Source organism: Hylaeus anthracinus, unplaced genomic scaffold (genome assembly GCF_026225885.1).
Source record: "Hylaeus anthracinus isolate JK02 unplaced genomic scaffold, UHH_iyHylAnth1.0_haploid 11994, whole genome shotgun sequence".
NCBI classification, from domain to species: domain Eukaryota; kingdom Metazoa; phylum Arthropoda; class Insecta; order Hymenoptera; family Colletidae; genus Hylaeus; species Hylaeus anthracinus.
The window spans coordinates 15,391,930-15,419,728 of NW_026534341.1; the positions used below are offsets into that span (position 1 = coordinate 15,391,930).

The following is a 27,799-nucleotide window of genomic DNA, read 5'->3' on the forward strand; positions in this document are numbered from 1 at the left end:
TCTATCTTAGAGACTTCCGAGAATATGTAAAATATCATTGATTATAGAAAAAGAAGTTAAGAAACTACAATTTCACACAAAAGTTTTTTGGGAAATTGATCTGTGTACGTATACATTCTACACCCACTGTAAATACAAATATTTAAATTTACAACTTTAAAGGTGCAAAAGTTATAAGATGTATTCCTGCACGGAATGAGTGATAAGGTGTTTATCTTTATCTACTTGAATGGATCTTGGTTTGAGTTGAGAATGAAAAACGTTGGTTCTTGTTAGTTTACACTCACGAATCTCTGTATTGATATGTAATAGGAGGCTTTGCTAAATGACAAGGAAATTCTTGTTTCTCGTTATGCATACGTTCTGAAACGCAGAAGTGAACGACGTCTCTTTTCTTTATTTTACCCCGTCAAACGAGACGTTATATCGCTTTCGAATTCTTGGGTGCTCGATGGTATTTGAACGCACCTGTTACCGGACACGAAAGCGAGGCATATGCTCTAACGAGCCGACGAGAGAAGCGACGTTAGAAGAATACATACTTCCACCGATCCATAATGTCCATCGAAATATCGTAATCCACAGAACTATTTTAGTGACTATTATTTTAGCTACATTACGCACATTTTGTTTCGAATGTTTAGTTTACGACGTGGCTAGGATATCTTCCATGTATTTTTATTCTTTTTGAATAAATTTAACGAATCATATTCAACGCTAATTAATTGTGCACTTGTCCATAATGTTCCTTATTGAAACTGTAATTTATTAGAAATATAAGCAGAACTTTTTGTAAACATTTTTAAATATAGCATCATCTCGACGAACTGTATACGAATATTTACATTAGAAAAGAGATGTTGCTACAAAATAATTTTAATAACAATAATAATAATTAAAATGTTAATAATGAAATATATGTAAATATTGTATAGAAAAATGAAAGAATTGGAAATAAAAGTTCATTTTTACATCAAACAATTTAATAAAGTAAAATTTAATAAAATAAATGTAAATGTATTAAAGCGAATAGCGAAATAGACGTTCGATTTATCGATGGTAAAGGAAACGAATAAAATCAAATTTACAACGTTGAGCCACGTGTCGCATAACCGAAAACAAGTCGGTTATTAATACTAATGAAACATATTAGCGGTAACAGTATGATGGTGTTCGTGCATTTTCCGATGTACTGCATCAGGCGTTTAATATGTCGATTCTTTGTAACGAGCGAATAATTACTACGACACTGAAACGTGCTATTAGCAGCAATCAAAGAGTAAAAACTAATAACTTAAGCAGATGGGTAGGTGACGTGTTAATTTGCTAAACGGAATCTTTCATTTTTAGTCTTTATTACTTGACGAGAAAATTATTTATATCGATCAAAATTAATGTAGAGTTATAAAAACCAAACATTAATTTAATAAAGAATTAGAGCAGTATTTTGAAATTTTACAGATTTGATGGAGTAAAAAAATAGATACATTTATAACATTAAAAATGCCAATGGTAAATTGAAAAATTCAGAGATTTGTAAGGAGCCCAAATGATTCCAGAAGCATGTATCGAGCATATTGATTCACACCTACAGATATATGAGAGAGGTAATGGAAGAGAAGCAATGAAACATGTTTTTATGAGCGTGTAAAGAAAAAAAAAAAACCAAATATTTAACTCTTTAAGTGCCAAAGCAGTAGCTAACAGTTAGGGTACGTATTTGAACGTAAGAAAGTACTTAAACCTCAATAAGCACGTGTCGGTGGTTAAATATTTGCATACGTTTGTTGTGCAATATTTCAATTTACTATTATTTCGTATTACCTCAAACCAAAAACTGGTTTGTTAATTGTTAAAAACTGGTTAATTTTTGCATCTCATACATTTAAGCAATACATTTATATATACGCTGTGGATGTTTATGCATTTATAGCAAATGAAAATACAGGGAAATCCGCAAGAATATGGACAAAAAAAAAAAAAAAAAAAAAAATAATAATAATAATAATAATAAAGACCTTTTTTTATTATCTAATTCAATTAGAATTTTTATATAGATATTATTTTGCCCATGAAAAATATATAAAATACTAACAGTAATACACACATTTTACCGTCTAGAATATAATATTACATAGAGTTCATGTAATTTTCAATTATTCTTCTGTATCTACAACCATGTTAATTTCCATAAACATCCGCAGTCCGTTCCTATATATGTATTTATTACAGCGTTTGTACGAAGATATCACCCAGTGAAAACAACACCCGGCAAGGAGCACAGTTTAACGCGCACAGATACCGGTCTGGCACCGAAAGAGTTAATTATGACAAAGATGGTATCCCGTGGGCGAGCTGGAGTTGTTTACTACCTGTCAGTCATCGGCGTATTAAAACCGGCGTCGTGATCGGGCAACAAACCCGACGAAAAAAGGTAGACGCGAGTTAGAGAGGTGCACAGGATCGTCGGTAGGCGTTAATGGGGAAGCAGAAGCTGTTTTTCTTTCTCCCTTTCATCGCTGGCCTGACACGAGACAGCCGAGCTGTCAGTCAAAACGTTCGATAACCAATGGTCGACGATCCCTACTACTACACCACGCCGGGGAAGAATCATTTTCATGCGAAGAGAGGGCGTAGCAAAAACTACACAGGCCACCGCCGCTGACGGCGCCGATGCCTGACTGCTGCGCAACGTTCTACCTATAGGGTGCTCGATAAAATTTCTGCGGGAAATTCGAGTTTCGTTTGCGCCGCTTCTTTCAGTCCACGAACTACGCGGACGAGCGCGCTTCCTCCACGCAGTGCCGTCTCAACGTATGGGCACCCTAGGTATTTCTCTAAGGGCTCTGCAAACCAGAATTGGCCAAATGAGTAATTCTCAGCTAGAGATGCTTTTCATTGTTAACATTGGTCGACACGTTACCAGAATTAAGGGGTTAGTCGCAGTCAGAAAAATGAAAACGGACACTTTCTTGTGTATGTGTATGTGTGTGTGTTTTTAAGGTATTAAATAATAATTTTTATTAATGAAATTTTAATATATGACAAAATGTATCTTAAAAAATTGTAAAGAAATTTTTGTTTTAAAAAAAGGTTAATTCATTTCGTCATAACAGGCGACAGGTGTGGGTGGCCATTTTGTTTGTGGTGAGCAAGATTTCTCCAAACTGGCATACCTGAAAACAAACATAAAAGTAGATTTGGAGAATATATTAGACTAACGGGTCCCTGATCGAAGGATTTTGGAAAAAATTAATTTAAAACAAATTGACGTACAGTGGGTATAGAATGTATTCGTACACCGATCAATTTCCCAAAAAACTTTTGTGTGAAATTGCAATTTCTTAACTTCCTTTTTTATTTTACATATTCTCAGAAATCTCTAAGATACAGTGGATGTAGAATGTATTCGTACATCCATCAATTTTCCAAAAAACTTTTGAATGAAATTGTAGTTTATTAACTGCTTTTCTTATAATCAATGATATTCTACATATTCTCGGAAATCTTTAAGATAGATATAGTCCAAACAACATTTACTAGTTAATGTAATTTGTGAAATTAACAAAAAAATACGAAAAGTGGGTAAAAGTATGGAATTACTAAGTACCAATAAGTACTAATACTACTATTTACTAAGTACTTATAGTACTAAGTACTAATAAGTATAGAATTAAAAGTATACCATTTACAGTAGAGTTTGTAAAGTAAACACATTTGTTTATTGCTCGGTACGAATTAGAAAACCTCAAATTTCCAGTAAAGTACTTTAAAAAAAGGCTCTAATAGAGCAATGGAAAAAGATCCCACTTCGAATAACTAATAATTCAGTTAATTTAACGCTTAGAAGAGTTGCAATAATTATAAAATCAAAAGGAAATCCCACGAAGAAAGTATTATGTACTTATAAATTAATGTAAATTTCTTTTTTCTAATGAAGTTTTAAAAATTAAACAGTTGTGCGAGTACTTATTGCTTTACTTCAATATTTCTATCGATTAATTGTTTTTTTCTCGTTAATTTCGCAACTTACATAATAGCTATTTTTTTTTTGTAATCTATCTATTCTAGAGATTTCCAAGGATATGTAGAATATCATTGTTTATAAAAAATAAGTTAATAAATTACAATTTTACATAGTTTTTTCGGAAATTGATCGGTGTACGAATATTTTCTACACCCACTGTACATTTGAAGTTGAAGTTCAATTTTCATTATAAAATTAAATGATTAAATAGAGAATAAAAAGAAAAGTATATAAAAAAATACAAAATCCATCGAGCAGGGACCCGTTAGTCTAATATATTTTCTAAATCTACCTTTATTTTTGTTTCCAAGTACTGGAAACAAAGTTACACCAATTTGATGAAATCCTACTCACCGCAAACCACGTGACCCCCCACGCCATCGCCTGTTATGACGAAATGAATTAACCTTTTTCTAAAACAAAAATTCTTTTATGGTTCTTGAGGACATACTTTGTAATATATTTACATTTCATTAGTAAAGATTATTATTTAATACCTTAAAAAAAACACACAAGAAAGTGTCCGTTTTCATTTTCCTGACAGCGACTAACCCCTTAAGGAACTAAAAGAATAAATTCTGTAGGTGAAGTGGTAATGAAATAAATCTGGTTAGGATTTGTGAATTTGACGAGGTTAAAAAATTAAATACTACGACAAATGTTACGTCATCTAATCTTCGATAGTCTTGAGAGAAAATTTTTGATCAGTGGAAATTTTCTTGAGTTTTAGTCTGTCTATCAACGTGTTAGTTTTTATTTTTGAAACTAAAATTCATTTAAATTGAACAAAATAATCTTAACAATCTTGTTGACTGTAAACAAATGTTTTGATTAACACTCTACCGACTGGTAGCGTTTGGACATATAATTGAATTTAACAATATTTTATATTATAGTAATAATTATATTATAGTATAATTATAGTATAATTTATATACAATAATACAAGAATTTATATAATGATGCGAGCATGCAATGATGCCTCAATAATAGGTAACAAAAAATTGCCTGCCATGATAAAAAGACGATGAATAGGACAATGAACGCGATCAAAAGCAACTCTTTAGAGTGGTTAATAATTATTTTAATGTAGCGGCTACCAGTCGGTAAAAAGTATTAACTATCTTGTACAAATATATTTTCAAATCACTAGATGACGCCCCTTAAATTTCGTTTGTCTGGAGTCCGCGATATCTAAACGAAATAAATTTACCTGTAAGCTGCGAATATTTACTATTATTATTAAGATTATCACAATGAAACATCGTTTTCATTTTTACAGCACAATGGGACAGCAACGCTTCAATTGTCATTCGCTCGTGTGTATAGATCACGAAGAACGTGGGTTTTAAGGAAATCATAACGCACATTTTTCCAAACACATTACGCAAACGTTTATGCTAATACAGTTGGTTAAATAAATAAATAAATAATCTAATTTCCCCCGGGGCTGGTAATGGTGTTAAGACAGCACTGCCGACACACAACAATAATCCTGCATAGCGGGGACAATGAACGCGATCAAAAGCAACTCTTTAGAGTGGTTAATAATTATTTTAATGTAGCGGCTAACGATTCCATTTTTAATTTTATAATTAAGGGGCAACGATCTGTGACGTTTCATGGTACAAAAGAAATCGTGGTTTGTTCCAATTTATTTGATTTTTAGTTTTAGTATTGATTTGAATGACTGTTCTTGGAAATATGTTTGAAGTGATAACAGTCTTGACAAGATTTATTAAACTTTTTGAAAAGTGAAAATGGCAAAAAGAAACGAAGGAAACTATTAACGTTATTAAAAATTGACTAATTAAAGAGAAAATTAAAATAACTATTTACACTGTGGAAATATTGTAGAACACGATAGGAAAAAATTATCTTGAACAGACTGCAGATATTTATGTTTTTATATTATGAAAAATGCAAATATACGAAAATATACAAAGGAGTATAATATACATATAAATATACAAGGATAAAACATAAAAAATGAAATATATGTTACAGGATTTAGAAGATAAAACATACTTTAATTTACGTTCCTATTCTTCATGTAGATATATAAAAATATGAATATGCATAAACATCCGCCGTCTAATCATGAAACATTTCTTTGTTTTTGAATATCAAGTATAAATTTGATTTTATTCACTCCTTAAGGAGGCTCTAGTGCAAATAGAAATAACGCCAAGAAAGTTATAAAAATTTGTATACGGGTTAGATTTTATCCCAAAAGCACCCACACAAATTTTGGGAAGGCTAGGGTACCTAAAACCTAAGAAATAAATGTTTCAATTTTTCACTTTTTAACGTGAGCTCTTATGGGAAAATGCGTTTTATATTACTTTATGAAACAATATAAATATAATAGATATAATAACGACTAAAAATCAATGTTTAACATAATTTGTTTTATTTTAATATAAAATTGTGAACAATTGTAATATTCTAAATACTATGCCAGATCTACTACTACGTGAATCAAGCGACAATAGCGACAGCGTAACTGTAGAGCCTCCTTAAAGAAGAAAAGCAGAAGAAACATAAAGAATAGTAAATAATTGTTTTAATAATTCATAACACGATGAACAAAGTATATTTTTAAATGCCTTCTAACAGTTGAATTCTCCTTGCGACGTTTACACTAATTTGTATAACTTATTTTCCACAACAAATTATGTGAATGATTCCAACCGGTTTTTCTGACACGACTTAATCGCTTGCGCTGGTTAATCTTCCGTTTACTATTTGTCGTCATTCATTCATTATTAATCAATGTATTCCAAATGTTATTATAACTACTCAGATACAAAATTAAGTAAACCAATTTACAGAGTACTCCCAATCGTGTTATTACATTTATTTCAGTAATTCAAATTCCGTTTAAATTTTCATTGTAGCTGAAATAATCGAGGTTAGTATAACCGCATAGACAAACAAATTTTATTTAATTCAGTTATTGTTACTGACAATATATTTAAAATGTTTCAAGATGACGCAATGTATTACATAAGAATGTAAATAAGATACGTACAATTTTTAAGTTCCCGCCAATATTCAATTAAAAACGTTAATAGTTTAAACATAAAAACTAAATATTACCCGCGGAGCAACGAAACATTAGGACGTTACTTTTTGCATGTATTCCCAATTAATTTAATTAAATTAATTGTTTACATCGTACAGAATGTAATTCTACGCATAAAATAACAAAGTTATATCAAATTTATAATTATTTTTATTTGTATAAATACTATACAAATTTCCATAATATAAGGATAAAATATGTATATCAGTGAATGTAATTTGACAATGCTTCGCGTTGAAAATAATTTACTTTATCAGTACTACGATGTTGACACGAAGGTCTGTCCACACATAGATACTCAACACAATAAAAATTATATTCGTAACATTTAAGATAAAAAAAAACATTATACGCATTAAATCATTCAATTAACAGAGAATACCTTACAAAGTTTGTTATACCATAGATTATACGTAATTCTTGTTTTTAAATAAAACTCATTAGAAACAGTTATGTGCACACGATTTTAAATTACAATATAAAAGGTACGTTACTTTTACGTATTGGTTATCTTACTCTGGGGGATACAATGTGTCGTAAAAAAAAGTTGACTATTTAAACAGAAGGCACACGGTAATGATCAGTTCTCTCACAGAATAATCTTTTGGGTTGCAAGACTTAAGGTTAACGAAATATATAATAAATATATTTCAATCATGGAATGTATTATTGAATTAAATTATTCTCCGAGTAATAAAGGTATACATGATCCCAACAGTCTAAGAAAAGTGATTAGTGTTAAGAAATAAACAAGTAGTCGGTGAAAGACATTCGTAACGCACGACAACGACTGAATAGCATCAACGAAAGAGTATAATTAGTCGACGGTGAACATTGGCCGCGTAGTACACATGATGTCACCTGAAAAAAGTGGCTTTCTGGAAGACCCTTGACAATATCGATCGTATCAATCCGCAATTCTGTCAAGGCAGACCGCGAGAAATGGGCGTTCACTGGGGGGTATTGCGCACAAACAAGTTTTTCGCGTGTATCGGCGCACGGCGCACCAGGAACGAACAAACGAACCTAACCTCACAAATTCACAAGTGCACAGCCACAAGCGTGTGTTAAGCCGATCGAATATGATTTACGAAAACAGCTGTCTCTGTGTCACTGTTCCAGGGAAATGCTATTATTTTCCATTTACTCACCGTAACGCGAGGTCAGCTCCCCGATAAATCCAACAGAAACAAAACAACACCGTCCCACTGGTTTTATTTTTCAAAGATATATTTCGGTCGGCGTGTCCGCTCGTCCGAAAACTAAATGTCCTTTTCGTCCACGTGATAGCCCGAGACCCGACGATAATCATGTACCGACACCGGTATTATTGTTCGACTCTCGCGGTCAACATAAACGCGTCTGTTTACCACTATCCACGTCCCACGATAAATTAAAGTAATCGGACATTTTTCAACATGCTCCTCCACAATCCCCGTCTACTCCTTCCACTGACACGTCTTTTGTGACGTCATCGATTCAATACTTTTCGCGTAGGTTTCTCCATCGTCGGTGCACCGAACACACTGTAGATGCCGCCACACACGCGATTCTTCGTCCATTCATGCGTCTGTCGAACGACGCGCGATATTTGAATTCGGAAAAAGCGACTATTATTAGGCCCGTATTCACATTCGCGACTTAAGCATTGTCTTAAAAAGTTCTTGACTAAGTTCGCCTTATTGGAATAAGCACTGCTTGAGTCGCTATGTATTCACAGTCAGCGAATAAGCTCGACTTAGTTAAGAAACCGATGCTTAAATGCTTATTTGACAATCGGCTATTTCCGTCGATTTTCTATTGTAACAACCAATTAAAATGATTCTTGAAAATGCAGCATTATTTATGTATCTTATTCGTCCCCGTCCTGAATTGAACATTTGTCCTTATATATTTTTTTGTTTATTGCTAATCAATTATTACGGGTAGAAAGTAAATAATTCATTTTTTGCGAGTGGTAATTATAAACAACCCTGTGAGTAATATCTGCAAAAAAATCAGGAATGATGATCGGTTATTTAGCTACCATATGTAAAAGTTTAAAAACTGCCGGATTCCTGGAACATGGTCAAATAATTAAATAGAAACAAAAATACCAGCTATGCATACGATAGGGAGGCAACTACGGTCAACAATTTTGTAATTGATATCATAATATTTTCCATAAAAGTTCATTATTTCTTAGACGATATCCATTGTTTACATATACGGGCTATGCGTCCCTCGTTGGATGGTAAAATAGTCGTAAATAATTAAGAAGAAACAAAACTGGCAATATGCATATAAAAGAAGGACATTTATTGTATAATATAAAAAAAAGTATAATAACATTAGGAATATACAATATTATTTTTTTATTATATATATATTTTTGTTTTGTTTTGTTTTTTTATACATACAGCTCCATTTCGTATTTTTTAAGAAAGGAAGAGGAGTTACGGAGCCGCTATTTTCGTCTTTATTTTCGCACGCGTGCTTAAGTCATGTATACTGTTGACTCAAAAATGTAACCTCAATTAAGCGAACTAAGAACACGTTTTCAATTAATAAAGCGAACTTATTCGACTATGAATTCATAAGAACTTAAGACTTTCTTAAGAATCGACTGTGAATCTAGAATAGACAGCAATTGCTTTCAAAAGGAAATGCTTAAGTCGATGCTTAAAGGCGTTACTTATTCGACGACTGTGAATCTGACAGCTTAGACATAAGTTGCGACTGTGAATACCGCCCTATAACTGTTTCAATTTCAAACAGTAAACATTTTTACTCTCGATGTTTCATACAGGGTTATCCAAAAGTACCTATAGGATGTTGAATGAGAACATCTACCAAACGCCATGTTTGTTTATTGTCACTTTTTTCTATTTCTAACCTAAAATAATAGACAATTTTAACTATGGAATCGTATGCGATTGCAAAGTGTGTTAAAGTGATTAAAATTTATTTTGAAAATCAGTGTTCAATAACAAATTGACCCCATTGGATTTGTTCCTTTGGGGTTATTTGAAAAGTAAAGTTTATGCCAGCAAACCAGCAACAATTGATGACTTGAAAAATAACATTAGAAATGAAATTGGTGATTAAAACGAGCAAATATGCCAAAATTTTATCGAAAATTTTGATTTTCGAATTGATGTCTGTAAATATGGTCGTGGTGGTCATTTGATGGATATCGTTTTACATACATAATTGTCATAGATAATACCTGATAATTAAATAAAAAAAATATTAAAATTAAACAGAGTATCTATTTTATGTAAAAAAAACTTCCTGTAGAGTATTTTGGATAACCCTGTACTTAAGGTTTTGAGAAGTTTTAATAATAATTGTTTGTATCTACATTTTGATGGTGCATTACATTTTTCTTGTGTCGCTTTATGGGCGTTACTTTTTCAATTTTAAGGGTGTATCCTGAATTAGGAGGTCTAAAAAAGCGGTTTTTCGTGTTTTTTTTAGGATGTAACAAAACAATTAATTCTATCGAACATTTTATCCTATTTTCATACATATTTGAGTAGTCTGTACAAATTTTTTCAACAAGAAATATTCAAATTGAGTCGACTGTGACGGCACACTTATAGAGCACCTCGCAATTAAAACCTCCTATCGGCGAGAAAGATCCAGGTCGTAATTTTGGTTTGATACAAAAAAACCAAAAGAAATTTTCATTTTCATACATTTTTCTTCTATGTGAACTAAGAAAATTCATACCAAAAATATTTTAAACAACTTTTTTATCAAGTTAAAAAGTGATTTTTTTCACCCAAATAATTCGTTCTTTTTTTCAAAATTGCAGTAATTTCACATTTCACCATTTTTGCGGGTTTTTCTTAGTTCAGATAAAAGAAACATGTATGAAAATGAAAATCTTTTTGGCTTTTTTGTATCAAACCAAAATTACGATCTGCATCTTTCCCGCCAATAGGAGGTTTTAAATTGTGAGATGCTCTACAAATGTGCGTCACAGTCGACTCGATTTGAATATTTCTTGTTGAAAAAATTTGTACAGACTACTCAAATATGTATGAAAATAGGATAAAAATTTCGATAGAATTAATTATTTGTTTCCATCCTAAAAAAATTCACGAAAAACCGCTTTTTTTAGATCTCCTAATTCAGGATACCCCCTTAAGCAGTGAATATTTTTAATTTTGTTAATTTATGCTTAAGATTTTAAGAAGTTTGGTGGAGTTTAAGAAAATGGGGTATCCTTCGATCTCTTAACGTAGCTCTTAACCTGACGATTACAATGGTGGTCCTCTTGACCCTTGACCCCCCAAAAAAAGTTGGAAATGACGTACTTACCAAGTTCGGTGCAAAAAACCACTTTTCGAACGATTCCAATTTTTGACACCTTAAGGGAAAGAGGGGAGTTAGGGGTCAAGATGACCACCATTGTTGCAAGGGCTATCTATGATAAAAAAATCAGTTCGATCAGAGGGTATCCAATTTTCTTAAACCCAACTCTTAAATCAATTTTCATAGAAAGACTCTTACAACACAGTACCTACACATCATGGAGTAAGAAATATATGTAGACAAGCAAATTGTTTGTCAATTTTACTCTTGTTTTTATCTCTAAATTTATTATTCATTTTATTTGGAGCGGAGATATTTACTTAATCATATTTCATCGTTACTCGATGAGTATTGTACATCGATGAATCATTGACATAACTTGCTGAAGTGCTAGATTAAAGTGCCATAGACTTCCAGGAAGTATACAAGGAAAATGATCCAATTAAAAAATAGTACAGGGAAGAACCTTGGGTGTTCATATAAAACCAGAGATTCTACCTTTTAAATTCAAAATTCATGAATATCAGAGTACTTCAAGCCAAGGTTCTTCTATAATTTGTATACTTTTGTATTATAGATAATCTTTATCGAATAAAAGAAAACGTGTCTAACAATACAGAGTTTTCTATTTAATAAAATAATTTTTGAAAAAAAATATAACCGACTTCGAACAAAAAATAAAACTGCACAAAAAAGTATGAAATAATTTCTATTTCCTTTATATTAAATTATGTTAAATAACCTTTTCGTATTTGGCGCAAAATTAAAAATTTTTAATTCCTGCTTGAGTTAGTTTTTGGTGAGGGTGTAATGTATACATGTATATTGTATACTGTCTACGTGTAAACACTGTCTGAGAGGGTTTGATGTATTTGTTTTGGTGATGCGGGGAGGGTAGGGGGCAATATTGAATACAGTTAATGCATATACAATCTACATGAAAATACTGTCTCAGTAGGTTTGGGGCATTCTTTTTTGCGGGGGCTGAGGGTAGAAATATTGATTACTGCTAATGTATATACTCTCTGTATGAAAATACTGTCCGAGTAGGTTTGGGATAATATTTGGTGGAAGTGGCGATATTGAATAATGTTAATGTATATGATGTCTAAAGTAGATATAATGATAGTAATAACTTAAGGGTGTATGTTTAGTCCCTCCAACAGAAAGTTAAACCACATTTGGTACTTTTGAATGTAAGTAATTTTTAATTTTGCGCCAACTACGAAAAAGTTATTTAACATAATTTAATATAAAGGAAATAGAACTTTAATATATTATTCAATATAATTTAAAATAAAGAGAATAGAAATTATTTTATACTTTTAAGTAATTATATCTAGAACTGGTGAGTATTCATATCAATTTACTTAGAAATTATTTCATACTTTTTAGTGCAGTTTTAATATTTTTTCGAAGTCGGTTATATTTTTTTTTCTGAAAATTATTTTATTTCACCCTTTTTAGTGGCAATCTACTAACCTAATAATCAATAGACATAAGCAAGGAAGGTTTCAATAGATATATGCAATAACAATAGTTATGAGCAATGTACAGGTTGTCCCAAATGTTGGAGCTCCTTGAAAGGGGTGGTTCGGATTAAATTAATGTTATAAACATTAAGAAATTAACCAATTTTTCCAAAAAGGAACATCATAAAATCATCTGTCATTATATGTAGAAGGTTTCATCGCAGTCAGTTAATTTTTTGTCGAGTTACATCAATGAATAGAAATTTTGCAGTAACAATTGATTTAAATACTTATAAAGTCCATCAATTTTTCCAAATGCGAACGTCATGAAATCATCTGTCATTAAATGCGGAAGGCTTCATCGCGATCGGTTAATTTCTTACCTAGTTACATACAAAAATAGAAATTTTGCAATAACAATAGTTTATAAACGATAAAAAGAATCCATAGATTTTTGCAAACGTAATCATCGCGAAAACCTGGCCGGCAGCAAAATGTGAGGGGTTTCAACGATTTCATCGATTTCAGCTCGAACATACGTGGAAAAATAGTACTTTTTGCAATAAAAAGTGATATAAAATGGTAAAAAATAAAACAAGGCCAAATTTTTTTTATGGGAGCAAATACCAGCGATATCTTACCAGATACAAGAAATTTCAATCTTGTTGGTCCAACCGTTTCGGAGTAAGAAGCAGTACAAAATTTGCCGGTTTTTTACATAAAAAAGAGCAGGCAAAAAATGACAAATCTCGAAATGTCTTGATACGGGACCACCTGGGGGACATACTCTACAAAATGCAAGAGGTTTAATTCCGATTGGAGAAGCTATCTCGGCGTAATCGGTGAACAAACACTTAAAAAACAAAAAATTATATATACATGTCGAATTGAGTAACCTCCTCCTTTTCGAAGTCGGTTAGAAAAGAGAAACGAGTTAGTCGCAAAAGGGATTACGTATTAACCTGCTCAGAACGATGAGTAACGAGAACCAACGGTATCTTATCAATGGATTCTTATCAGGAATAGCCGGCTTGATACAAGAATACCGATTTTAGTTCTTCGTGTGAGGTTCCACGGTTACTCATTTCTCAATGAACCATGGATCGTCGACTATTATTTCTCGTTTTATTCGCGTTTACAATGATAAAGTGCGAAGATAACATCGAAAATGCAACCGATGCAAATAGCAAGAAAGTGATTCTAGAGACCAAAGACGATGAAGCAATTGACACAAATGCAACTGAATCACCTGAATCTAAATCTCCGCGCATATGCCAAGTATGCAATTGCACGAAAGGTATGAGGTATTCGAATACACCACAAACGTTAACAATGAAGTCGATACATGAAAATTCATCATAGAAAAATTTATACAAATTACACAATCAAATCTGTGAAAATTCCTCGATGTAACAGAGAACCGAGTAGAACAGAATTTTATTCGAATATTACATGACGAATAAAAATTATATTTATTTGTATGGTGTATCATTATAAGTATAATATATATCAGTAATTTCATTGCATAATTTAGATTTTAATTTTTGTCAAACAAGGAATATACCAGAAGTTATTTATTTTTAATTTGATATGAAACTGGGAATTTTAACATAACATAAGTTTGAAAATGAATTACCTGTTTCGTAGCGGGTGAGATAAACTGCGATGACAGGAATATGACAGCCATTTTCACCAGATGGCAATGGAATGCTAAAGTTAGCAAAGTGGCATCGTTTAAGGGAAACTTGATAGAACACATCACACCTTTTCCAATTAGTACGATTAACAGATTAATTCTGCAAGGGAACAAAATCACAAAAATCGACGACGCCGCCTTCAAGCAGATAATTAATCTCACCGAATTAGATTTGAGTCATAATAAGCTTACTAGCGAGAGCCTGAATCCGAAAGTGTTTGAGGTAACGTTGAATTATACTATACACAAACATATTTAAATAAAAAAAAAGCCAAAATAAAAAATAAATCTTGTATTTTAATTAGTATTAACCTTGGACTATTGAAGATGTTCAAGTTGTACCCACTTTTTGGATTTTGTGACTAATTCTGTAAGAATTGCTTATCTTAACTATTATTTTGTTATTGCATTCATCGATGTATAGTATTGGGTTGTCCAGAAAGTTCGTGCCAATTTTTAAGAAAAATTCAAAGGCACATTTGAATTTTGATATATATTTATTGAATTATATGAATACCATTTTGTTTCACAACCTTTCCACCTTTTAAGGGACGGACACGTGTTAATTGTTTTTAATCATTCCAATATAAACAGACGTGTACCACCTACCAAAAATCGGCACGGACTTTCCAGACAAACTAATATATTTATAAGTACAATAATTAAAAAATAAATCCTGGGATTAATCACTAATTAATTCAGCAGTGAGAAGGTGAAATGCAATAAATAATTCAGATACTAGTCATCTTGGTTTGAAGTTTTTCGAGTATTTAAATAAATTATTCACGTAGCTCGAAATTTGAAATGAAGTAAACTCTCGTGCCAATCGAGTAGAGTTAAGAATACTTGATTAAAATGAATACAGTTTTTTTACTCGCATAGTCAACAACAAAATGTTCAGTCAACTCGGGTCAGCAAATAAATTGCGTTCATCAATCAAACTTATTAACTTATTAACTTTAGATTAGAATACGAATTCGACTTTAGAAATTCCTTCGCATTTCAGGGTAAATTTTCACGAGAGGCTTACGAACCACTAGAGAATCTGACAATCTTAACGGTGGCTTACAACAAGATCCATTCGTTCCATCAGGACCTCTTCGAGCACATGTCGAACTTGAGAGTACTAAATATGTCTCACAACTTGTTCGCGCAAATCGACTATAGCACTAGTTTAGCAATCAGCTCCATTCGACAATTAGAGGAATTGGACTTGAGCTACTGTGATTTGAAACAAATACCAGAGACTCTATTTCATACCACCAGGTAAGAACAGTACTAATAAGTAGATTGTGGAATTTAAATGTGCAAGAAACTACAAAACGCACACAGTATGCAATAATATAAAAAAATATTGAAAGTAGAGTTGATACAATATTTGCAGAGTAAAATAAATTAAATTTAGATTTAATTTTTGTAGGTACGATTGCAAGGATTTTATTTTGCATAAAGATTCTCAGGATACTAATAAGTTGCTACTTTTGTTCAAGGGGGGAACCCACATTAGGAGTCCAAGTATTAAGTGTTTTTTGCGATATTATTTTTTATAGAGAAGAATGGATTTAATGTTCTTATAACTTTGAAAATATTTTAGGTATGTTCTAAAGTACATTTGGAAATTTTTTAAATTCATTTCACACAGAAATCGTTGAAATATCGCGTTTGCATTTTTAAACAAGATTTTTTCGATCAGTGGGAATGATAATTCAAAAACTAATTGACCGATCGTTTTCAAACTTTATATACGTTTACTTTATTTGAATACTTTGAATATCCCTTTGATCGTGGGACGATTTTTGCTGGAAGTTCTACGGGGCATACTAGTGTCAGGCTCGCGATCGTAATTTACATAAATACCCCGACAAAATTTTTAAATTCGTCAAATCAATTTTTCATAAATATCTCCTTATAGAGAATGACAAGACGAAACTTTTTATATTTACAGTTTATTCATCCGGCGTTTAGTTTCAAAAATAAAAGATGAAAACTTAAAAGTTCTTTTGCCCGAAATTTAATTTGATTTTAATTTACCGGGTGATTTACGAGAAACGGAACACCTAATTATCTGAGGTCGACTTAAAAATAGAAGAAAATATTAGAGGAAAAAGTTTAAGTAAAGTACCGTTTAAGGGAGTAAAAATGAGGATATAAAAAAAATTTCCGAATTTTGTAATTTTCAAGGTTTTTTGAAGATCATCGGTAACTTTTGGATTACGTCCTATATATTCAACATCATAGGATTGCAGCTGACGCCAATACGAGTACAACGATATGTTACATTATGACCTTCAAAGAACCTTGAAAGTTACAAAATTCGGAAATTTTTTTTATATCCTCGTATTTGCCCCCTTAAACAGTACAACTTTTTCCTCTAACATTTTCTTCTATCTTTAAGTTGAACTGAGATAATTAGGTGTTTTGTTTCTCGTGATTCACCTGGTATAAATCGCTGTAACTTGGCCGAATGTCATTGAAAATCTTCGAAATTTTGAACAAGAACGTAGTAGCGATATTTGAATATATGTTTGCGTTCGAAACACCTTCCAGTGAGACAATTGTTCCTTAATGTTCGAAGAAGTTCTTCAAAAATTTGCAAACCGATTTGTATACAATTTACTAAAATAGAGTATAAGTTATAAGATCGCGCGTCGTCGTCAATGATAATGATACAAGCAGCAAGGTGCAGCAAGGTGTTTTCAATTTTTATTTTTTAAATTTAATGTCAAATGAATAAACTGTGAATATAAAAAGAATTTGTCTTGTCATTCTCTATAAGAAGATATTTAACAAAAATTCATTTGACGAATTTAAAAATTTCGTTCTCTTGCGCGGCGCTCCGGACTTTATTTCATTACTGGATTCCGATGTAGATGTCGAAGGGAGCTGATAAAAATGGAGATTTGATCAAATCCTTAAGGTAGATGATCAATTCACGGAAGATATACAGGGTGTTCCAAAAATGTTGTAACACCTTGAAAGGGGTGGTTTGGGGGGTGATTTGAAACAATTTTTTCCTTAGCGAAAATGTTGTCCGAGACTTCGTTAAGGAGATATTAACAGAAAACCCTGACCAATCAGAGCGTGCGTATACCGTTGGTGCGGCTGTGGTGCCAATATCCTTGGATACAAGTCGAGTCACTTGTTCCCGTACGAGCGCGGCCGCTTACCCATCGCTACCACAGCCGCTCCACCAGCATCCTCGCTCTCTGATTGGTCGGGATTTTCTTTTAATATCTCCTTAACGAAGCCTCGGACAATATTTTCGCTAAGGAAAAAGTTGTTTCAAATCACCTCCCGAACCATCCCGTTCAAGGTGTTACAATATTTATGGGACACCCTGTACTATCCCAGTTCTGTACTATCCCAATTATATGTTCTTAATTGCAAAAAGTTGCACAGAAAATGGTGAAAATTAATACTTTTTCTGTTTTGAACCTGAGTCGATTGATCGGAGTACGCTGATAAGAGGCTTAGATATCGTAGAGGATTACTTAGAGCTCTTTCACACGACGATACGTGTATCGCAATACGCGTATGCGATACGTACCTGCTAGCAACATACTTATGCGATACTGTATCCAACTAATTTCGTAGCACGCTGTTGATCATTTGTTTTTCAGTTAAACATATCTTCTCGTTTGAGAAACACGCGTTCTTAGTTAGTGAAAATCTTTCTGAAATAATGGATGAGATTGAAGCCTTATCCATTTGGTTTCTACATAAAAAAGCTACTAAAAGGAGAAAAGTTAAGAGAAAATATTGGGTTCATCCTATTAATAATATAAGAGAAGAAACGGGAGCTTTTCATATTTTATTCGAAGAACTTTGTAACGATTCATGTAAATTCTTCAATTATTATGTCTAAAATTTTTTTATGAGGAAGGTGAACGAATTCGACGATACTGCGCAGCGTCGCGTGAATGCTCGCATCTCTTTCAATTTTTTGTCGGCCCCCCCCCCCCCCAACGCAGAAAAAGTTACCGGCGGCCGACCAACCGCGGATACCGAAAATCAGTATCGCGATACTGTATCTCGCGAGAATCGCCGTCTTTACGCTTCCATAACATTATGTGTACCATCGGTATCCTGCATACGCGTATCGCGATATGCGTATCGTCGTGTGAAAGAACTCTTACAGTTGTTCCTGGGGAAGGAAAGAGACACATTTAACTCGACTAGATGCTCTTTTCGCTGAAATTATAATGAATGAAATTACATATAGAAATGTTTTTTTTATACAAAGTGCAATTCTGTACATAAATAAGTTCTACAAAATATACTTCTGTACAGAACTAAATAAATTGCAAGAGAGTCGCTTCCTCATTTTTGTTATTTTTCTACAATTTATTGAACACTGAAGCTACCAAGGTTGGCTAATATAAATTATACATACAACTACATCTATGCAATTATATACATATAATGATTATAGAAGCTAGAGAGGCAAATGAAATATCAATTAAAACGTCCTCTGTTCCAATGATTATCCCCAAAAATTGTTATAAAATGATTATTAATAATTAAGTGCCTTTAGAATTAACTTTTAAGTACATGGATGAAATTGACCGCTTTGGTAGTTTCAGTGTTAATTATACGCAGAAATCTATAACAGAAAATGGAACGAACATGACGTTAACATCTTCAACAATCTTTCTATGTGAAATGTTTAGGTACCTGAAAAAATTAAATTTGAGTGGCAATCGGATCATGATCCCGCCAGTCGCACTTGGCGATGCTATCGCGTTGGAGTACCTATATATGGACGAAAATCCAATTAAAATTATCAACAATTCACACCCTTTTCCTAATATGACGAAGCTGAAGGAATTGAGCTTCTGCTGCATGCCTCATTTGACAGCGATCGGATCTGGCAGCTTTTTAGGTTTGGATTCGCTGGAAACTCTCCGAATACAAAATTGCCCCAACTTACAAGTAATCCACGAATTCGCTCTGAATTACCAGGTATTTATCTGATAAGTGATTAGAAATTAAAAGAAAAATGTTTCCGTGGTATTTGATAGTGGGAGCGAAACGTAATCAAAAGGGGTATACATTTATGCAAACTGAAACGGTAATATTATTACATTAACACTGAACCTGTCACAAACTGGTCAATTTGATCTTTGTACTTCAAACTTTCTTCAAAAGTCACTCAATCATTAACAATTATTTTACTGCAATACTTAAGGACAATTTTTGTAACAGAGTATTAATTTGATTGCTGTATCAGTTTGATCTTCCTTTCTCTAATTACAAAGATATAGTTGTAAATATTATAGTTAGGTAAACACTGAAGTCGGTAATTTTAGTGTTAATTAAGTGAGCGAGTTTTATTTAATGGGTGTAGTAATTAATTCTGCGTCTTTACATTCACTTAATTATTTATAACTCTAGTTCATATAAAAATATTTACTGGCCATTTTGTCATGTCAGGGTACCAACCTTCATAGTAATGTAATTGGAATGTATGACGAAAAATTAAAAGTTGTATGATTTTTCTTTATAAATAAATGGTAAGTTTACCTTAGAAAGGCAAATAATTAATTTCTGTCCTTAATATATGAACATATAAATAGATTCATTATAGTGGAAATCGGGTTGAAAACTTAGAAGGTTAGTAATTTAACGTAACAAAATGTCGAATAAATATTTTTACTTAAACTAAGTTATTAACTATTAAATATAAAGGCACGTAATTAATTTCTACACCTAATACAAGTGTAAGAAGTCGAATAACTCAACTATAACACCTGATGTACAATAGTTGTCTAATAACAACTTAATTTCCCATTCTCGTTTTTATTATCCATTTTTAATAAAAAAATTCATCCCCTCGAGCATTCCAGCAATAAGCTTCCAAGCATGAAAACGCGCAAAAAGCGACTGGCATTAATTAAACCTAACAAATACAAGGGAGACGTGCTTCTTCGTATATTTAATATTTTTCATCAAATCGAATTGGCATCGCGATTTACAATATAAAAGGGTATTGTCGAGATCCCCTTTTCGATTGATCTTTTCGCGTTGAAATAGCGCCAAGCGATAAATTGGCGTTCAACAGAAAGAGCAGCTTGAAAAAATGTATTGTGCTTGCTGTGATTGTAGACGGAGTCTAATGAGCCCATGTGGCCGCCACTAAAGGAACTCGTTTTATCGGATAACGCCCTGCAATATTTGCCTCAGTACCTCCTCCTAAGGTGGGACCTCCTTGAAAAATTGGATCTGACGAACAACAAATGGAGCTGCGATTGCAATAATCAATATCTGGTAAGTTCTGGCAATAACGAAATATTACGTGTACGCCTATCTGAATCGAGGGGTGAAGGGAGGCGGGGCAAAAATGTCGTATTGAACAGATCGATTTGATTTACAAGCTGCGCGTCAATTTGCGAATCCGTTTCCTTGATTTTAGAGTTTCGCTGGGAGAAAGGTTAATTTAAGGTGGTTCTACGGAAAAAAACTGTTTTTTTTTTGTAGAGCACAGATGTTCAAGTACTTGTGAAATTTATAGATTTATTCATGTTAACTTATAGATTTTTAAGTATTTATGAAATTTACATCGATAATTTCACAATTTAGTTCATTTGCCATTGATAAACCTAATGCATACAGTCAGTCCTATAAGTATTGGTACTTTTTATATTTATTTAAAAAGTTTTCTACATAAAATGACAGGTTTGATGTTTCCAATGACATTTTTCTTTATATAAATATGTACATGAATATACCTCACACATGTACATATTTATAATGAAATATTTATTTAGAAACATTAAATTTATTATTTAATTTAAATATTTTATGTTATTAATTTACACATTTAATTTAGACATTTTTCTTTATATAAATATATGCATGAATATGCCTCATACATGTACATATTTATAATGAAATATTTATTTAGGAACATTAAATTTATTATTTAATTTAGACAAATTTTGTTCAATAGGTATAAAGGGTACGAATATTTATAGGATCGGCTGCATTTACCCTGAAATATTTCTATTTCAATTAGAATTATAAATAATGGAAAATAAATACACAGAATTCATTTCTACACCTAACAATTATCAAGTTCACTTGTGGTCTGTTACAAGAATGAGGTCTCCAAGAAGACCAATAAGTAGTTTGGCTTCTAAACTTCGTGTATACGAAGTGTCTCAGAATTAGTGTAAGAATCAGAAATGGGGGGTAGCTGAAACGATTCCAAACCACAATTTCTTTTGCAAAAATGTCGAATTATCAGGCCGCCACGGTTGTGCAGGTTTTGCACCGCACACGCCACAGTGGGCGAAATCCGGATAAAATGGACAAAATTCGATATTTCAGTCAATTCTGCAGCAAATGTTTAGAATATTGGTATCTTTAGGTTGTTTTGGGCGTAGATTCCAAATTTTGAATCAAAATGATACCATTCAAAATGGTCGATTCAATATGATGGACCGAGAAATTAAAACTGAATGGATTTTTTTCAAAATTGATCTACATGAGTTATTAGAGATGCTGATTCTGAATTTGTATTCAGAATTGTGGAATCCAAAATAACTGATCCAACCTGGTCAAATCCGGAAGATGTGGACAAAAATAGATAACGTACTGAATACTGAATGAAATTATTTGAATACTGCTAGTCCAATGTGTGCTTTTAGGATCGCTTATTTTGAATATCAAATTGAAATTGTGAAATTAGCAATAGTGAATCTAGTATGGCGATTTCTGGATTGTTAATATTGAACATTATCTTTGAATTAAACAGTGACTGGATTCGGTTTAATTGCTATTTTAATTATATTTGAAAATGGATGCAATTATAAGGCTTTTCATCGCGACAAGGTACCAGTCCAAGAAAAGGTTTTTTTGTGTTTTTTTAAATATTCTTTGTTTTTCCAACAATGTATGTATTTCGCTCATCAAGTAGTGGATTCCATTTTAACATTAAATATATTTATTTGTTAATAACAAATTGTTATTAACAAATAACTGTTACATGAACATACATGCAGTATTACATTATTAATATCTTTTCAATAAGCAAAAATAGGCAAACGTGGTTCGTTTCTTCATTTTAAAGATAGTTTATGGACAAAATTTACCATAGTCTCGTTCAGACATAATCAGGCACACATTAAATTGCGTATCGGAAATTTACTTTTTTCATTCAAAATCGAACTAATACGCTGGTCAATTAGTAAACTTGAAAATAATTATTATACATATTTCAAAAAATATTTAAAATGTTGTGATCGATACAGTCTATACAAAGCTATATAAGAAAATTTCTTGATAATTTTGCATGCAGCTTCAGCTGTGTACGAGGAGTTTGAACAGACACAAAAATACTACGAAACTGAACGGATGAGCGTTAACGACAATACTTAAATATATATACCAACTTATATTTAATAACTTTTAACTCATTTTATTTGTATTTCATAAACTTTAGGGTATTGAATAGACATAAAGTAATTGATTTCGCTCATTTCAACAAAGATTGAAAATCGATTTTTGTCCTGACGTCGTCCACTGTGGGGCGCTTCTCCGAAAGGGCGCCATATCGCCACAAGAATTTTTGCACTTTTTATGCATTACGACTAAGGTATAATGAATCATTCAATCACCGAGAGCTCAAACTACTCGGGAGAGGTAAGAACCGGACGGGGGTGAGCTAGCTTGTCCGACTGTCGAAAAGTTGTCTGCAAAATCGTTAATGCTTGAAAATAGTATGTAATATTGACAGTCTCGATCGTCGGTATTTTGGAAGTTAAAATAGAGTTATCTGAAATTGTCAGAAATCATTGAATTTTTACTCCCACGCAGTGGTAAACTTAATTTATTTAACTTTGCTTGTTTCGGTAGCTTCCGGAGAAAGGCGTTTTTCCAAATTAAAAATTATTAAGAACTATTTACGTTCTACAATGACCCAAGAAGGATTAACTGATTTTTCAATTATATTTATTGAGAATGACATTTAAGATACATTAAATATTAGTGATTTAAATGAAAATTTCGTGGCAGCCAAAGCTCGGAGGGTTAATATGTAAATAATTATACAGGGTGTACCACAAATGTTATAACTCCTTGAAAGGGGTGGTTCGAGAGGTGATGTGAAACAACTTTTTCCTTAGCGAAAATGTCCGAGGCTTCGTTAAGCAAATATTAACAAAAAAACTCGACCAATCAGAGCGCGCCAAGCAGCCGCGTTTGTACGCGACAAGTGACACGAAGCACAGTGGTTCAGATGGCCAAAAAAAATCTGGCCAAAATTAGGAGTTTTCGGATCTTCGTGAAACTTGGTATTTTAGGATTATTTGGGACGCAAATTACGAATCTGGTATCAGAATTGCAAAATTCAAAATGGCGGATCCAATATGGTCGACATGTATATTAAAAATATTAAATTATTATGAATTTTTTATGAAATAGGATTTCTAGGTTTATAGGGCAACATAGTTAGAATACATTGGCAGAATTAACAATAATACATTAATGTTAAATTAAAATTAAGGATAATAAGGTTTGTTTTAATGCCGCGTAAACAGTCTTCTTTTCCTTATAAGCATGGACTTTAAATTTAAATAACGGAAAATGGCGCAAATTTGCGCAAGTTTCCTCAATTGGATATCATACCTGACATGTTACTTTATATCAAGAAACTTGGCAGAGCGTGTCACTTGGTGACTATCATGTTTGTTTTCCTTCCGATTCATCGAAAGATAACTAAAATTTATATCATATTGAGAAGGGAATTACAATAGTGAATCCAAAGACATTTTCCTTTGTTCTTGTGGAAAGTTTATGTTTATAACATGTACTTTTATGGTAAAATGATTTACATGTGAATCTATTGAGGATAAACTTTCTGTGACACAATAAACATGCACCACTTTTCACGATATCAAGGAGCATGAAATTTCATTAAATTTGAATCTCTATATATCAGGAACCGATTATTATTTTTTAAAATTTCAAACGGCACTTAATGCACTCATATGTATACAGCACACGCACAATATTGATAGAAGTGTGTTCGAAACTTCAAAAATCGCATTTTGGTCAGGTTTTCGGCCATCCGGACCACTGTGCGACGTGCATCAAAGGACATTGACGCAGCCGCTTAGCGCATAGCCTTCGCTACCGCGGCCGCTCCAACGATATACGCGCGCTCTGATTGGTCGGGTTTTTTTTTGTTAATATCTGTTTAACGAAGCCTCGGACAACATTTTCGTTAAAGAAAAAGTTGTTTCCAATCACCTCCCGAACCACCCCTTTTAAGGTGTTACAACATTTTTGGGGCCTGTATAATGTATAATGTATATTTGTTGTAATTAACCAATCATGTATCATGGAAAAGGGCGCTAAATTCTTCTTGAACACAGGCGCCTCTTACCCACGTGGCGACCCTGCGGATGGTGCATCGTTTTTGAATTGTTAATGAAAAAGTACCGACCAACCACAGCGTCCGAGTAGCAAGCGCTCAGCTGCGAGAAGCTGGCCCGAGCTCCCTGCCCATTACTCACTTCTTCTACTTGTGTTAATATATACCAATATTGACGGTGATTTTACATTATTTGCTCTTCATTGACCTTACTATCGTATAACTACATCCAATCAATTAAACCAGCTCATACCATAAATGATAACAAATATAGACTCGGGTAGAAATTGTGACTAATGGGCAGACATCTTCGTGAAGTCGTACTTGATCAAATATACAGGTTCTTGTTTAAGAAGATGTCCTATTTAAAAAATTTAATATGTTTTTTAAATCACCCTCTTCATCTACAACAAAATTATTTATTCCATATAATGTTCCTTACTGTGCTATATAACTTTTGTAAAACCATTTTCTCGATAACTCGTAACTAACATTCTGCTTAACACATTGAATGCCAGACAAATATTCTTTTTAATAGTTTCTGCTAAAATGAAATATTATTTAAACTACTGGAGATTGCATAATCAAACATTGATCGTCGTATTTATTTTTGTAACTTCATAAAAATTCATGAATTTCATTTAATTTCATTCCCTTTGGTGGTTGACTTTCAGAATTAATTTTGTTTAGTTCTTCAGTGAAAAGCACTGTCACCCATATGTGGGTGACAGCGACCAACGTGTTAAGAGGAACACTATCCTAAAAAAATCAATTTTCTTGAAATCGATGATTCGAATCAACAATGTTGATTGTAAACTTTCCTCCAAATTTATTGATTAATAACAATTCCCAGCAATAAAGGAGACTCTAGTGCAATAATGGAAACTTTTATGCGATAATCGAGACTCCCGCGCAGTAATAAGCGTTCCCGGCTAGGCTGTTCAATGAATTCAATTTCGTTACAGATCGGCCAAATGTTGCCACAACAGGGAAAGAAATTAATGGGCGACAACGTTGACGCACTTACTTGCGCAACGCCGCCAGAGCACGCAGGAAAGAATCTTTCATCGTTGTTTGAAAAACACCTCCGTTGCCTCGATTTGTACGGAGCAAGGCCCGAGAAGGACACAGCGATCCTTATCGGAGTGTTGATCGGGGTGCTCCTCGCCATTCCCGTTTGCCTCATCATCTTCTTCCTTTGGCGTCGTGGATTCTTCTTCTGGAGTTCTTCAGGACCAGCGAGCTTCTCTCGCGCCTTCTACAAGAGGACCTCCACCACCGAGGACAACTGACCATTTTCATTTTCCCATTTTCATCGATGATATCTGATCGATAAACAGAGGGACAAGTAAGAACAAATGACTAATAACTCGTTGGTAGTGACGCCGTGAAAGTATATAAACATTCATCGTTGAACGTCAGACGGATGTTGGAACACACGTGAATAGAGCCTTTATGGAAATCAAAATTATGAGTATCGAATAAAGCATGAGAAAGGAGGGTGTTAAGAAATGCTTATTTTTGGAATCGCCTGGAAATTAAACATTCATGCAGGATCTTTTAGAGTGTCTCTCAAGAAACAAAAAATGTCCTTATCACTGTCCCGAGAATCGATGGGAAAGTTGTCAAAAATACGTTCAAAGTATGAATGTGATGATAACGGAACTTACGTATATTTTACATTTCGACTTTGCATCCACATGAGTGTGCAAGTATGGCTTCCAGTGCGGTTTTACTTTTATCAATTAGAACATACACAAAGTATTTTAAACTATTTGAATGTCGTGAATGCAGTTTCGTTTGAAGTAAAATGGCGTTAATTGGTTCCACATTAATCTGGTATTTTTCAAAATCAATATTGTATGATGGTACTGATCCTCACCATAAACACATTCCCGATACGTCGCAACGATGAGAGGTTACGATATAAACAAGAGTTAAATCCCAGAGCCGAAAAAGAAAACAGATCTGATCATTTTAGTTACAATATCTCCTTTCTCTGATCTTTTCTTTGACACCTTTTATTTAATCCTATGTAATAATGATTATATACTTCCAGTTTGTTCCATTACTACTCTTAATTTATTAGTCAGTAAGATTTATTAGTTTCAATTCATGATTCTTATTAATCATTTTTAAGACGTTTCAATACTCTCGATTAAGTTACTTTGAACCGGATGATATTTTCCTTGCGGATCGTGGCTTTCGATTCTCTGTAGTGGAAACTCGGAAACCATTAACAGTTGAACAAGTTAATGAATTGAAATTCATTATAAAATATCAATATAATGTCGAAGTAATCGCAGGACGTATAAATAGTTGTTAAATATTTCGAGGACAGTTCGATATCCGAAGAAGAAGACGACGAAATGTAAAATATACGTAAGTTCCGTTATCATCACATTCATACTTTGAACGTATTTTTGACAACTTTCCCATCGATTCTCGGGACAATGATAAGGACATTTTTTGTTCCTTAAGAGACACTCTAAAAGATCCTGCATGAATGTTTCATTTCCAGGCGATTCCAAAAATAAGCATTTCTTAACATCCTCCTTCGTATACAGGGTGTCCCAAAAGTCGGGGAGGAGCCGGAAATGGGGGGTAGCTGAGACGATTCTGAATAACAATTTCCTTTGCAAAAATGTTGGATGGGGCTTCGTTAAGGAGATATTAAGCGAAAACCCCGACCAATGAAAGCGCGCGTAGACCGTTCGAGCGGCCGCGGCAGCGAAGGCTACGCACTGACGGCCGAGCTTGTTACGCGAACAAGTGACTCGACGTGTATCGAAGGACATTGACGCTGCCGCCTAGCGCGTAGCCTTCGCTACCGCGGCCG

At 33.1% G+C, this 27,799-nt stretch overlaps 2 protein-coding genes across 5 annotated transcripts in view; one reads left to right on the top strand and one right to left on the bottom strand.

The window, feature by feature from the left end:
- LOC128888580 (homeobox protein PKNOX2-like) overlaps positions 1–8,602 on the bottom strand; it is a 34,239-nt gene extending 25,637 nt beyond the window's left edge. Inside the window, exon 1 of one of the 4 annotated variants that reach the window (XR_008460288.1) lies at positions 8,267–8,602. The gene's annotated coding sequence lies outside the window, so the exon portion shown is untranslated. Of the gene's footprint in view, positions 1–2,372; positions 2,759–8,266 lie in introns of those variants that run through there. The other 3 variants (XM_054145571.1, XM_054145573.1, XM_054145572.1) reach the window with 3 other exon arrangements.
- Positions 8,603–13,952: 5,350 nt separating this feature from the next.
- Positions 13,953–26,629, top strand: LOC128888577 (leucine-rich repeat neuronal protein 3-like). Its single transcript, XM_054145565.1, has 6 exons — positions 13,953–14,186; positions 14,537–14,808; positions 15,592–15,851; positions 19,256–19,547; positions 20,691–20,852; positions 25,926–26,629. The coding sequence occupies exons 1-6, from the start codon at positions 13,988–13,990 to the stop codon at positions 26,250–26,252; spliced, it is 1,512 nt and encodes a 503-aa protein (XP_054001540.1). The 5' UTR covers positions 13,953–13,987; the 3' UTR covers positions 26,253–26,629.
- Positions 26,630–27,799: the final 1,170 nt, after the last annotated feature.